The sequence below is a fragment of the Carassius gibelio genome, chromosome B15, assembly GCF_023724105.1.
Source record: "Carassius gibelio isolate Cgi1373 ecotype wild population from Czech Republic chromosome B15, carGib1.2-hapl.c, whole genome shotgun sequence".
In the NCBI taxonomy this organism is placed as follows: Eukaryota; Metazoa; Chordata; class Actinopteri; order Cypriniformes; family Cyprinidae; genus Carassius; species Carassius gibelio.
In genome coordinates, this window is record NC_068410.1 from 24149673 (window position 1) to 24164390 (window position 14718).

Consider the following 14718-nt stretch of genomic DNA (forward strand, 5'->3'; position numbering starts at 1 on the left):
CTATTTAGAATTGGATTATATGTAAACACACGTTACATGTTTTTTGGGACACAAGCTCTTTGTGGGATATCTGCTTTGTTTTTTTAGCCTGGTGACAAATTCTGACATCTGAATAGACTAGACTTGACACTCTTGCTCAGCAAGTTAGAGACTAAACCTCCCAAAACATCACACATCAGCAGAGAGTGAGAGAGAAGAAGAATTCCCTCCAAAATGACAGTTTTGTCATCATTTACACACCCTCATTCCCAAACCCCATGACTTTGTCTTAAATAGGACACAAAAGAAGACATTTTGAAGACACCCTTGCAACTGGGAGAAGCCTAAAGCTTCAAAAAAGGACACAAAACACCAAAAAAGTGGTTAATTATTATTATTATATTTGAAAGATTAAATGTGGGTTTGATATTTATACAAATACATTTGGAATAGTCTTAAATGCAAGAACCTCTCTGAACCTCATTAAACAAACTTTTACACCGTGTTCCTGTGCAGGTGCAATAACTGTTCAGTTCATTCTTCCTAGCATTCAGCACCAGAGCAGTGATGAAGAGAGGAAGTGAGAGGAGACCAGAGACGCTCCGACACATCTGTACAAAAGTGCAGAAAAAGGGCTTGTGCATTACTAGTCCGTATCAAGTGCAACACACTGCCATATATTCAAGTCTAGAGGCATAGATAACAAAGGCACCTGTGAAAGACAGTCCCAGTTCTGATCTGCAGACAGTCTGCATTAAATACATCTGAATGTCTGATGCAGCTTCTGTCTAACACCTGCAGTGCAATGATGGATTCACATTTACATTACATTTGATAAATACAATCTGTTTCTGACATTATTTTTCAAAACCTTCTCATTTTAAAGCATGAAGTGTTCAAAGGTTTTCACATGCAGTTTAGTTTCATGTGCAGTTAAGATTAAAAAAAAAAACTATTATGTCAAAGACTTTTGCATAGTACACCAGAATTATTTCATTTTATTATATAGATGTTTCATCTGTGAGTAAGAGGATGAAAACAAAAGATTTGTTTTTGGGCCACTGACCTTGAAAAGTTGTCAAAAACATTTGTCAAGACTTATAACTTAGGCAGAAATTTGATGATGGTAAAGTAATGGTTAGACTACAATTGCACATTTTCATTAATGTTTCTTAATAATTTTCAACTTTGAGCAATTTTTCAAGGCAACTTTTGTTAAAGAGCAGGTCATATGATATTTTAAAGTGCCCTTATATTGTGTTGGAGCCCCTTACAACAGGTTCAAATGCATGTAAGGTCAGAAAACGTTGTAATTTTATCAGAATATACTTCTAAGCAATATTTCTTGGGCAATTTCCCCATTGAGAGTGGGTTATAAACTTCTAACTGGATACTTTAGCACTCCGCTGACTTCTCATGCAGAGCAGACAGAGTTGTTGTGGCCTTAAGAATTCACAGTATCGCTATATCGCGATATCTATAGAAACCTTGGGTGGAAAAAGATAGTCAAAATATTTTTACTTTCAGTTTTTCTTTTTCACCCAACGAACATAAGGATAGATGCAGGACACAAGACTCTGGTTCTCTCCGTCTTCTTTGAAGCTCCCATGAAATATCAAGACAGAAAATACTCTCAAGTTCAACAGTATGACGAATAAATGTTAAATGTAACACTTTAAGATGTTTTGTTAACATCAGTGTATTAACATGAATAAACAGTGAACAATACATTATTTTTATTGACATTAACAAAGATTAATTGTATAGAGTCACGCCTGTTTCACACATACTCCGTCTGCAGTGTTTATGCATTACGTATGTGGAGCAGAAGCAGTACTGACTCATACTCATTGTGCTTTCACACAGGACACGTTTGCAGTCCGCTACTGACCCACATCTGTTTAGACCACAAACACAATATTATTTCAAATCATGTAAAAAAAAAAAAAAAATCTTTCAGCATTGTGACTCTTATCACAGAACAGTTACAATCTTTCATAATCATAGACATTAGTTTAAACTCAAATATAAACATTTTTCACACATTTGACTTCATGGGTTTGTATGATAAGCTGCTCAAGCAAGCAGCAAAACATTTCAACTCAACAATTAGCCTACTTTTCTTGTTAGGATATCACAAATATTTAAAATTAAAACACCACTGACAGAAACAGTCGACTCTTGTGCCTTTTGCATTTAAATCTTTTAATGTGTTTGCTCAGTTTTTCCAAGATCATTTTTTTAATCGTAGCTGTTAGAGTTGTACAAAACAAAAACAAAAAAAAGTGACTACGCACAGGCTGTATTGATTGCAAATACAAAAACGAGACGAGCAAAGAAAACTTAAATATAGGAGCATAGAATGGGAAACGTTAACCTGTTAACAGCAGGTTTCTATGAATAGTAAAATAATGGCAACATACTCTGATGAACACAGCTCTCCTCAGAGTGGCTGCTTCATTGTGACAGGTGTCGTTAATTCACAATTCTGCCACCTGGGAGCTCAACCAGGTAGTGGCGCTGGAGTATTAACATGGTGTAATCATAAGAGAACGGTTCACTTTAAATATTGCCGTTATTGCTAATACCGGTATATTGTCACACTAAATTAACATATCGATAATAGTTACTTTGAATATCATGTTTATCGCCCATACATATAGGGACACCCCTACCATGAAACATTTTAGATAAAGCCTCTTACTTTATTTAAACAGTATTTCACAAACACCTCAAGCTTTATTCCAATTCACAATAAGCTTTTGACCTGTAACAGCGGTTATGCTATTCCTATATTTATTAGGACAACGGTTTAAGAATCAGTATCTCTTAGAAACATGCCGCCTTTAACGTACAGCCTCAGAAGAGCTTATGGAACCATTTTCAGCATTCATGAAATGTTTCTAGAGCACCAAATTGGAATAATGATTTCCAACTGGAGTAATGGCTTCAGACTGTTCAGCTTAGCAAAGAAAATTTAAATTGGCAAAAATATATAGATTGATAATAATGGTCCAGTACTCAGGGAGAGGAACTTACAGCACTGATGCCAGAGAGCAGTTATGCGAGAAAACAGCCAAATGATACCAAACACCAACTCTTCAAATCAAGTGATTATTTTATTTGGAGGAGGTGATAGTAGTGGTAGGGGGTCAGAAAATCTCTCTAAACTGTTTGAGCAAACACAGAAAAACATGCCACTTGAATAAAAGCATTGGAAAAGATCTCCAGAAAGTATTATGCAAAATTCCCATGAAGATGTCCCTGACCACAACATTGACCTTTGCCACATCCCCGAAAAATTCACTTAACCGCTTCAGTGTCCTGCGCCGCTTCCCTGACCAGCGCCGCTTCCCTGACCCTGGCCAGCGCCCTGTCCAGCGCCGCTTCCCTGACCCTGTCCAGCGCCCTGTCCAGCGCCACTTCCCTGACCTGTGCCCTGGCCTGCGCCGCTTCCCTGTCCCGTGCCCTGGCCTGCGCCGCTTCCCTCTCCCGCGCCGCTACCCTGTCCAGCGCCCTGACCCGCGCCGCTTCCCTGACCAGCGCCCTGTCCCGCGCCGCTTCCCTGACCAGCGCCCTGTCCCCGTCCAGCGCCACTTCCCTGTCCTGCGCCCTGACCCGCGCCGCTTCCCTGACCCTGTCCAGCGCCCTGACCCGCGACGCTTCCCTGACCCTGTCCAGCGCCCTGACCCGCACCGCTGCCCTGACCCTGTCCAGCGCCCTGACCCGCACCGCTGCCCTGACCCGCGCCGCTTCCCTGACCCGCGCCGCTTCCCTGACCCTGTCCAGCGCCCTGACCCGCACCGCTGCCCTGACCCGCACCGCTGCCCTGACCCTGTCCAGCACCCTGACCCGCGCCGCTGCCCTGACCCTGTCCAGCGCCTTGACCCGCGCCGCTGCCCTGACCCTGTCCAGCGCCCTGTCCAGCGCCCTGGCCCGCGCCGCTTCCCTGACCCTGTCCTGCGCCCTGGCCCGCGCCGCTTCCCTGACCCTGTCCTGCGCCGCTACCCTGACCCTGTCCAGCGCCCTGACCCGCACCGCTGCCCTGACCCTGTCCAGCACCCTGACCCGCGCCGCTGCCCTGACCCTGTCCAGCGCCTTGACCTGCGCCGCTGCCCTGACCCTGTCCAGCGCCCTGTCCAGCGCCCTGGCCCGCGCCGCTTCCCTGACCCTGTCCTGCGCCCTGGCCCGCGCCGCTTCCCTGACCCTGTCCTGCGCCGCTACCCTGACCCTGTCCAGCGCCCTGACCCGTGCCGCTTCCCTGTCCTGCGCCCTGACCCGCGCCGCTTCCCTGTCCTGCGCCCTGGCCCGCGCCGCTTCCCTGACCCTGTCCTGCGCCCTGTCCCGCGCCCTGGCCCGCGCCGCTTCCCTGACCCTGTCCTGCGCCCTGGCCCGCGCCGCTTCCCTGACCCTGTCCTGCGCCCTGTCCCGCGCCGCTTCCCTGACCCTGTCCTGCGCCCTGGCCCGCGCCGCTTCCCTGACCCTGTCCTGCGCCCTGTCCCGCGCCCTGGCCCGCGCCGCTTCCCTGACCCTGTCCTGCGCCCTGGCCCGCGCCGCTTCCCTGACCCTGTCCTGCGCCCTGTCCCGCGCCGCTTCCCTGACCCTGTCCTGCGCCCTGTCCCGCGCCGCTTCCCTGACCCTGTCCTGCGCCCTGTCCCGCGCCGCTTCCCTGACCCTGTCCTGCGCCCTGTCCCGCGCCGCTTCCCTGTCCTGCGCCCTGGCCCGCACCGCTTCCCTGACCCTGTCCTGCGCCCTGGCCCGCGCCGCTTCCCTGACCCTGTCCTGCGCCCTGTCCCGCGCCGCTTCCCTGACCCTGTCCTGCGCCCTGTCCCGCGCCGCTTCCCTGACCCTGTCCTGCGCCCTGTCCCGCGCCGCTTCCCTGACCCTGTCCTGCGCCCTGTCCCGCGCCGCTTCCCTGACCCTGTCCAGCGCCGCTTCGCTGACCAGCACCGCTTCCCTGACCCTGGCCAGCGCCCTGTCCAGCGCCGCTTCCCTGACCCTGTCCAGCGCCGCTTCCCTGACCCTGTCCAGCGCCCTGACCCGCGCCGCTTCCCTGACCAGCGCCCTGACCCGCGCCGCTTCCCTGACCTGCACCCTGACCCGCGCCGCTTCCCTGACCCTGTCCAGCGCCCTGACCCGCGCCGCTTCCCTGACCCGCGCCGCTTCCCTGACCCTGTCCAGCGCCCTGACCCGCGCCGCTTCCCTGACCCTTTCCAGCGCCCTGACCCGCGCCGCTGCCCTGACCCTGTCCAGCGCCCTGACCCGCGCCGCTTCCCTGACCCTGTCCTGCGCCCTGGCCCGCGCCGCTTCCCTGACCCTGTCCTGCGCCCTGGCCCGCGCCGCTTCCCTGACCCTGTCCTGCGCCGCTACCCTGACCCTGTCCAGCGCCCCGACCCGCGCCGCTTCCCTGTCCTGCGCCCCGACCCGCGCCGCTTCCCTGTCCTGCGCCCCGACCCGCGCCGCTTCCCTGTCCTGCGCCCCGGCCCGCGCCGCTTCCCTGACCTGCGCCCCGGCCCGCGCCGCTTCCCTGACCCTGTCCTGCGCCCTGTCCAGCGCCGCTTCCCTGACCTGCGCCCTGTCCAGCGCCGCTTCCCTGACCCTGTCCTGCGCCCTGTCCAGCGCCGCTTCCCTGACCCTGTCCAGCGCCGCTTCCCTGACCCTGTCCAGCGCCCTGTCCAGCGCCGCTTCCCTGACCCTGTCCAGCGCCGCTTCCCTGACCCTGTCCAGCGCCGCTTCCCTGACCCTGTCCAGCGCCGCTTCCCTGACCCTGTCCAGCGCCGCTTCCCTGACCCTGTCCAGCGCCCTGACCCGCGCCGCTTCCCTGTCCTGCGCCCTGACCCGCGCCGCTTCCCTGACCCTGTCCTGCGCCCTGTCCAGCGCCGCTTCCCTGACCCTGTCCTGCGCCCTGACCCGCGCCGCTTCCCTGTCCTGCGCCCTGACCCGCGCCGCTTCCCTGTCCTGCGCCCTGACCCGCGCCGCTTCCCTGACCCTGTCCAGCACCCTGTCCCACGCCGCTTCCATATCCAGCACCCTGCCCATAACCGCTTCCCTGACCCTGTCCAGCACCCTGACCCTGGCCATAACCGCTTCCCTGACCCTGTCCCACGCCGCTTCCATATCCAGCACCCTGGCCATAACCGCTTCCCTGGCCCTGTCCCGCGCCCTGACCATAACCGCTTCCCTGACCCTGACCCTGTCCCAAGCCACTTCCATATCCAGCACCCTGCCCATAACCGCTTCCCTGACCCTGGCCCGCACCCTGGCCATAACCGCTTCCCTGACCCTGTCCAGCGCCGCTTCCCTGACCCTGTCCAGCGCCGCTTCCCTGACCCTGTCCTGCGCCCTGTCCAGCGCCGCTTCCCTGACCCTGTCCTGCGCCCTGACCCGCGCCGCTTCCCTGTCCTGCGCCCTGACCCGCGCCGCTTCCCTGACCCTGTCCTGCGCCCTGACCCGCGCCGCTTCCCTGTCCTGCGCCCTGACCCGCGCCGCTTCCCTGTCCTGCGCCCTGACCCGCGCCGCTTCCCTGTCCTGCGCCCTGACCCGCGCCGCTTCCCTGTCCTGCGCCCTGACCCGCGCCGCTTCCCTGACCCTGTCCAGCGCCCTGTCCCACGCCGCTTCCATATCCAGCACCCTGCCCATAACTGCTTCCCTGACCCTGTCCAGCACCCTGACCCTGGCCATAACCGCTTCCCTGACCCTGTCCCACGCCGCTTCCATATCCAGCACCCTGGCCATAACCGCTTCCCTGGCCCTGTCCCGCGCCCTGACCATAACCGCTTCCCTGACCCTGACCCTGTCCCAAGCCACTTCCATATCCAGCACCCTGCCCATAACCGCTTCCCTGACCCTGGCCCGCACCCTGGCCATAACCGCTTCCCTGACCCTGTCCCACGCCGCTTCCATATCCAGCACCCTGGCCATAACCGCTTCCCTGGCCCTGTCCCGCGCCCTGACCATAACCGCTTCCCTGACCCTGACCCTGTCCCAAGCCACTTCCATATCCAGCACCCTGCCCATAACCGCTTCCCTGACCCTGGCCCGCACCCTGGCCATAACCGCTTCCCTGACCCTGTCCCACGCCACTTCCATATCCAACACCCTGCCCATAACCGCTTCCCTGGCCCTGGCCATAACCGCTTCCCTGGCCCTGGCCATAACCGCTTCCCTGGCCCTGGCCATAACCGCTTCCCTGGCCCTGGCCATAACCGCTTCCCTGGCCCTGGCCATAACCGCTTCCCTGGCCCTGTCCTGCGCCCTGTCCAGCGCCGCTTCCCTGACCCTGTCCTGCGCCCTGACCCGCGCCGCTTCCCTGTCCTGCGCCCTGACCCGTGCCGCTTCCCTGACCCTGTCCTGCGCCCTGACCCGTGCCGCTTCCCTGACCCTGTCCAGCACCCTGTCCCACGCCGCTTCCATATCCAGCACCCTGCCCATAACCGCTTCCCTGACCCTGTCCAGCACCCTGACCCTGGCCATAACCGCTTCCCTGACCCTGTCCCACGCCGCTTCCATATCCAGCACCCTGGCCATAACCGCTTCCCTGGCCCTGTCCCGCGCCCTGACCATAACCGCTTCCCTGACCCTGACCCTGTCCCAAGCCACTTCCATATCCAGCACCCTGCCCATAACCGCTTCCCTGACCCTGGCCCGCACCCTGGCCATAACCGCTTCCCTGACCCTGTCCAGCGCCGCTTCCCTGACCCTGTCCTGCGCCGCTTCCCTGACCCTGTCCTGCGCCCTGTCCAGCGCCGCTTCCCTGACCCTGTCCTGCGCCCTGACCCGCGCCGCTTCCCTGTCCTGCGCCCTGACCCGCGCCGCTTCCCTGACCCTGTCCTGCGCTCTGTCCAGCGCCGCTTCCCTGTCCTGCGCCCTGACCCGCGCCGCTTCCCTGTCCTGCGCCCTGACCCGCGCCGCTTCCCTGTCCTGCGCCCTGACCCGCGCCGCTTCCCTGTCCTGCGCCCTGACCCGCGCCGCTTCCCTGTCCTGCGCCCTGACCCGCGCCGCTTCCCTGACCCTGTCCAGCGCCCTGTCCCACGCCGCTTCCATATCCAGCACCCTGCCCATAACTGCTTCCCTGACCCTGTCCAGCACCCTGACCCTGGCCATAACCGCTTCCCTGACCCTGTCCCATGCCGCTTCCATATCCAGCACCCTGGCCATAACCGCTTCCCTGGCCCTGTCCCGCGCCCTGACCATAACCGCTTCCCTGACCCTGACCCTGTCCCAAGCCACTTCCATATCCAGCACCCTGCCCATAACCGCTTCCCTGACCCTGGCCCGCACCCTGGCCATAACCGCTTCCCTGACCCTGGCCCACGCCGCTTCCATATCCAGCACCCTGACCATAACCGCCTCCCTGACCCTGACCCAAGCCACTTCCATATCCAGCACCCTGCCCATAACCGCTTCCCTGACCCTGGCCCGCACCCTGGCCATAACCGCTTCCCTGACCCTGTCCCACGCCACTTCCATATCCAACACCCTGCCCATAACCGCTTCCCTGGCCCTGGCCATAACCGCTTCCCTGGCCCTGGCCATAACCGCTTCCCTGGCCCTGGCCATAACCGCTTCCCTGGCCCTGGCCATAACCGCTTCCCTGGCCCTGGCCATAACCGCTTCCCTGGCCCTGGCCATAACCGCTTCCCTGGCCCTGGCCATAACCGCTTCCCTGGCCCTGGCCATAACCGCTTCCCTGGCCCTGGCCATAACCGCTTCCCTGGCCCTGGCCATAACCGCTTCCCTGGCCCTGGCCATAACCGCTTCCCTGGCCCTGGCCATAACCGCTTCCCTGGCCCTGGCCATAACCGCTTCCCTGGCCACGTGGTTCACTGCATGCAAAGCCACCGATGGTTCGGCAACACTTCTGTGTGGCAGGACAATGGCCATCATTGAAACAGCTTTCAGCATACAGTGGAATCATCTCCGGTATGGGACATTGACCCGGCTTCACTGCATGAACACAGATAGTCAGCTTTAGTTTGTGCATCTAGACCAGGGATCCTCAAATCTGGACTTTGAGAGAAAATCATAGGCAGGTGACTTTGATCAGGGTTACAGCTAACTTCTGCAGCACATTTGACCTCCAGGGCAAGATTTGAGGAACCCGGATATAGGCAGTATGCCACTTTGTTATACAACAAAAAGCGTGAATAGCAAGTTTTACCTACAGAATGAATTATATTCCAAGTCAGTGGTTCTCAATTCCATTCCTGGGGGACCGCTTGCTCTGCACATTTTGCATGTCTCCCTTATTTAACACACTGGATTGAAATCAACTTGTTGGTCCAATTCATGGATCTCCCTCTCCTGACAAGCTGACGATCACAATCTGGTGTGTTAAATAAGGGGGACTTGCAAAGTGTGCAGAGCAAGGGGTCCCCGGGACTGGAATTGAGAACCACTGTATTATTCCTCTTTATGTTGTAAAGCCATTCTGTCCTTAAAACCATCCCAAGGGATGAATTCAAATCAACTTTAGAGGAAAACAACAGGAAGCAAAGTTTCTGCTTGGAACTTGCATTGAATCAATTGCGTTACTAGCGTGTGTGTGGGTTTTTAAGTGACGTAACCATCAGCCAAGTATGGTGACCCATACTCAGAATTCGTGCTCTGCATTTAACCAATCCAAAGTGCACACACAGAGCAGTGAACACACACACACACTGTTAACACACACCCAGAGCAGTGGGCAGCCATTTATGGTGCGGCGCCCGGGGAGCAGTTGGGGGTTCGATGCCTTGCTCAAGGGCACCTAAGTTATGGTATTGCCGGCCCAAGATTCAGACCCACAACCCTAAGGTTAGGAGTCAAACTCTCTAACCACTATGCTACGACTTCCCTTTTTAGCCTTAGCATCCATTATTAACTTAAACTCACTGAAAACAGGCAACACGCAAACAGGCCCACAGTCAAATCGACAGCATTTGTGCCCTCCAGGGCAGTCTTCATCAGAGGAACATCCTCGATGAGATGGTACAACCGTCAGCCTCGCCGGACAGAAACCATCCACTAGAGAATTAAAGAGGATTATTAGGGGAGGCCAGGGTGTGCATTTTCAGCATTTGTAAATCATGGGTTTCACAATGGGTCTCAAACTGAAATACAAAGTCTATACATATTTGTCTGGTTCAAATCAAAAGCATTTTAAAATCTACTCATTCATAAGCGATGTTAACTACAAAACTGGAAGTCACTCATTTCTGCATTTCTTCAGGTTGTGTAATGAAATTAACAGCTGTTATCACCTGTGGTTCGTCTTTGAATAGCATGGGTTATGGTCAAGTATCCAAACAGACACAAAAACACAGCAATCAACGAGAAATACACTCGAGCAGTCATTCTCCCAGCCTGTGATCTCTGCTGGAAAATGCACTGAGTTGGTGCGTCAGGAGAAGCAGACAACAAAACGCACAAAAATAAAACAAATACGTATTGCTGTAATACCAACCTCTGTAAAATGGGATTTTAAAGATTCAAGGAGAACAGGTCAATTCCAACCCTGATCAAACTCACCTGCCTGTAGCTTTCTAGTAATCTGAGATGCCTGAATTAGCTTGTTCAGCTGTGTTTGATTGGGGTTGGACCAGCTAAATGCTACGTTCTAGCCATGTCATAAATTTATTGTGTAAAGCAGAGTTATATGCAATGTGATTATTTTGTCTGACCCTGGGAATATCCACCTTGGAACATGTGATAGTTTTGCAGGCACAGCTCTTAGATTATATTTAAATTTTTATGACATTCAGAGCAACAAAGGCTGTCTTTGGTGGTGTATAAAGACTGTGTAACTTATGGGGCTTTCACAATGGCAGTTTAGTGCGGAACGGGGCACGGTCCACATGAAAAATCGCTAATGTGAAAGTTGTCATTGGATCCTGGTGTGCACTGTGGTACTGAACCTGAGACTACCTGGAGAAGGTGGTCTGAGTTTAGTTGCTCCAGAACTGTGGCGTGGTTCGCGTGAATGTGCAAGCAACACAGACTCGGTTGTGAACTTATTCAGGAAGTAAAGTATCCCGCGCATACATAACACTGTAGATATCATTGTTTCCTCAACACACGAGAGAGTCGAGGTTGAATCCACACACTCCTAAAAGTCAAAATATAATAAATTAAAATTAAATAATTAAAATTAATTATTATGCTGTGCATAATAGCACCAAATAAAAAAAAAAAAATGTTCTCCATGTTTTGTTCGCACCTTGGTTAGATACAGCTATTGAGTGTGAAAGCGGACCAACGTTTTGGGCGGCACTGGGAACAATCGCACTCAGACCGCAGCAAATGAGCCCAATGTAAAAGCCCTTTTTAAATCCCACTACAGATTCTCCCCGGCCTGCAGTGATCAACTGATGTTCTACAAATGTTTCCTAATTTATTGAATGTCAAAAGACTTGTAAGTATTAAATGAGAATGTGAAATTGTATTTTAAAATATGTTACATTAGATGTCTGAATGGTTGTCTTTCCTTTTTTTAATTAGATTTTGCAAGACTTCTGTTTGATGTTTGGAGCTGATGTTGCTTCAGAGTTCATAGGAAAATGGAACACCAGTTTTAAAGGGGGGGTGAAATGCTATTTCATTCATACTGAGTTTTTTACACTGTTAAAGAGTTGGATTCCCATGCTAAACATGGACAAAGATTCAAAAATTAAGTTGTACGTTTGAAGGAGTATTTCTGTTCCAAAAATACTCCTTCCGGTTTGTCACAAGTTTCAGAAAGTTTTTTTCGAGTATGGCTCTGTGTGACGTTAGATGGAGCAGAATTTCCTTATATGGGTCCTGAGGCACTTCTGCCGGAAGAGCGCGCGCTCCCGTATAGCAGAGCACTGAGAGCACAACAGACTTCACTCATCAGAGCGAGAGCGTCGCGAAATGTCACAAAAGGAGTGTGTTTTTGGTTGCCAGGGCAAGACAACCCTGCATAGATTACCAAAGAAAAAACAGCATTAAGGGACTAGTGGATGGAGTTTATTTTTACAGAGCATCAACGGAGTTGCGCAAGTGTTTGTTCCCTGCATTTCGAAGATGCTTGTTTTACAAACAAGGCCCAATTTGACGACGGATTTGCGTATCGTTTATTTCTTAAGGATGATGCAATCCCAACGAAAAAGGGTCACGATCGTGTGTTGGAACCGCAGGCGGTGAGTAAAACTGCTTAAAATATCTCTGCCTCCTTGTTAGTGCGTCCCCTCCCATCGGAGACCCGGTTTTGAGCCCCGCTCAGAGTGAGTCATTGCTGCTGCTGCTCTCGTTCAGTTTCAGCCTCGGGATCTGATTCTGGATCATAAATAAACGGCTGAATCTGACTGTTATCCATGGTTTGTTTTGGGTGATGTTTTTTTCCTCAAGGTAATGTCAGCTTCCAAACGCTCTCTACGCAAAAGCCTACTGGCGCTCGTGATTCTTTAGCTCCGCCCACACGTCACGCCTCCAGCCGGTCGTGTTTTTCCGGGAAAAATCGGTACAGACTATCTTTCTCTTATGAATATAATAAAACTAAAGACTTTTGGAGTTATGAAGGATGCAGTACTACTCTATAGGTACTCAAGATTAACAGGATATTGAGTGAAAACGAGCATTTCACCCCCCCTTTAAAGAAAAAGTCATCCAGGAGCCAGGAAACTTAAAGAGGAGTAAAACCGCATCTGAAAGCTGTATAGTAATGTTGTTACTTGAGTCAATCTTCTTTTTAAAAAGTTTTTGATTGTTTTCCCAAAAGCATTTTTCCCATCAATTCTGCAAAAATCACTTAATACACTTATTTCTTAAAATGTTGTCTATTAATGAAGCTCATTGGTAAATTCATGCTTAAGGAATGCTTTTCATAACTATTTACATTTAAAAAAACATGATGCGTGTAAGAACATAGAGTAAAAGTCCCCTTGGCTTTGAGTATGCACAGTATGTAAAAATGTAAGTATGTAAAAATGTTTGCTCTCTATCAAAACTATAATAACTACTAATAGTTTATAATTTTAGGATATTATGATGCAATACACAGAATGGGACAGTGACATGGCTTCTTTACTTGACCTGCTGGATCTTCTTACTCCACAATCAGCTGGAAGAGGACCAAGAAGATCAGTGTTGGAGAGGCAACATATCTGGTGAAATTTCCTAAGGTTTATTAAGACTGCTCTATGCTATTCCAAATATTGTACGTTATGCCTATGTTTAAACAAATTGTTTATAATGGGATATTTGTGTCATGTTTCAGTCATGCCAAAGTCTTGATGGTCATCTCCTGACCACTAAAGGAAACCTGCAACCATACATTCTTGCCTCAGGGACTTCAAAATCATAGGTTTCCACCTTTTACATTGTCTTGGACAGAGAGGTTTGCCTTGTCAGTCATGTACTTCCTTGGGTACTTACGAGCTGTTCAGTGTGAAGTATCATGATGCTCTGTTCAGCCTGTACAAATTTTTGCAGACAACAATGTACAAATTATATAGAGATTTTTAAAAAATTATATTAAACTCAATATAGATACAACTGAAGTACCTCAAAAAGTAAAAGAACTAAGAGCAAGGCTGTTAAGCAAGCAATAATTTTCTTATTCAACAACAATTTTAAGTTGTTTCCTGTGCACTTCCTTTTCTTCATCTTTGCATTTGCAAACCAATTAATGGAATGTGTCCTGGTCTCACAAGTTGTTCCTTGTTTCTTCAACTGATGTATAAGTGCCTTCCTCAGGTTACACAACCCTAAACTGCACTACTTTTTTTAAAAATAAACCTGTCTTCTAGAGACCCCACCATCCCCACTGTCTTCTAGAGACCATAAACAGCCCCACTGTCTTCTAGAGTTCCTCACCAGCCCCACTGTCTTCTCGAGACCCTCACCAGCCCCACTGTCTTCTAGAGACCCTCACTAAGCACACACTGTCTTCTAGAGACCCCCACCAGCCCCACTGTCTTCTAGAGACCCTCACCAGCCCCACTGTCTTCTAGAGACCCCCACCAGCCACACTGTCTTCTAGAGACCCTCACCAGCCCCACTGTCTTCTAGAGACCCTCACTAAGCACACACTGTCTTCTAGAGACCCCCACCAGCCCCACTGTCTTCTAAAGACCCTCACTAAGCACACACTGTCTTCTAGAGACCCCCACCAGCCCCACTGTCTTCTAGAGACCCTCACTAAGCACACACTGTCTTCTAGAGACCCTCACCAGCCCCACTGTCTTCTAGAGACCCTCACTAAGCACACACTGTCTTCTAGAGACCCCCACCAGCCCCACTGTCTTCTAGAGACCCTCACTAAGCACACACTGTCTTCTAGAGACCCCCACCAGCCCCACTGTCTTCTAGAGACCCTCACCAGCCCCACTGTCTTCTAGAGACCCCCACCAGCCACACTGTCTTCTAGAGACCCTCACCAGCCCCACTGTCTTCTAGAGACCCTCACTAAGCACACACTGTCTTCTAGAGACCCCCACCAGCCCCACTGTCTTCTAGAGACCCTCACCAGCCACACTGTCTTCTAGAGACCCTCACCAGCCCCACTGTCTTCTAGAGACCCCCACCAGCCCCACTGTCTTCTAGAGACCCTCACCAGCCCCACTGTCTTCTAGAGACCCTCACCAGCCCCACTGTCTTCTAGAGACCCTCACCAGCCCCACTGTCTTCTAGAGACCCTCACCAGCCCCACTGTCTTCTAGAGACCCTCACCAGCCACACTGTCTTCTAGAGACCCTCACCAGGCACACTGTCTTCTAGAGACCCTCACCAGCCCCACTG

At 52.0% G+C, this 14718-nt stretch overlaps 1 protein-coding gene across 1 annotated transcript; it reads right to left on the reverse strand.

Moving 5' to 3' along the window:
• Positions 1-529: 529 nt before the first annotated feature.
• On the reverse strand, positions 530-10416 carry LOC127973084 (fibroin heavy chain). Its single transcript, XM_052577118.1, has 5 exons — positions 10221-10416; positions 9853-9984; positions 7678-8925; positions 6417-7293; positions 530-590 (listed from the first exon to the last, which is right to left on the reverse strand). Exons 1-5 carry the CDS (start codon positions 10312-10314, stop codon positions 530-532), a joined length of 2412 nt encoding a protein of 803 aa, XP_052433078.1. The 5' UTR covers positions 10315-10416.
• Positions 10417-14718: the final 4302 nt, after the last annotated feature.

What these genes read in the sequence shown, in the direction of transcription:
- LOC127973084 (XM_052577118.1), bottom strand. Translation starts at nt 10,314, where the DNA reads ATGACTGCTCGAGTGTATTTCTCGTTGATTGCTGTGTTTTTGTGTCTG. An exon ending in TATTCAAAGACGAACCACAG is followed by an intron (nt 9,985 to 10,220) that starts GTGATAACAGCT and finishes TTAATTCTCTAG; the next exon opens with TGGATGGTTTCTGTCCGGCG. An exon ending in TTGCGTGTTGCCTGTTTTCA is followed by an intron (nt 8,926 to 9,852) that starts GTGAGTTTAAGT and finishes GTGTTCATGCAG; the next exon opens with TGAAGCCGGGTCAATGTCCC.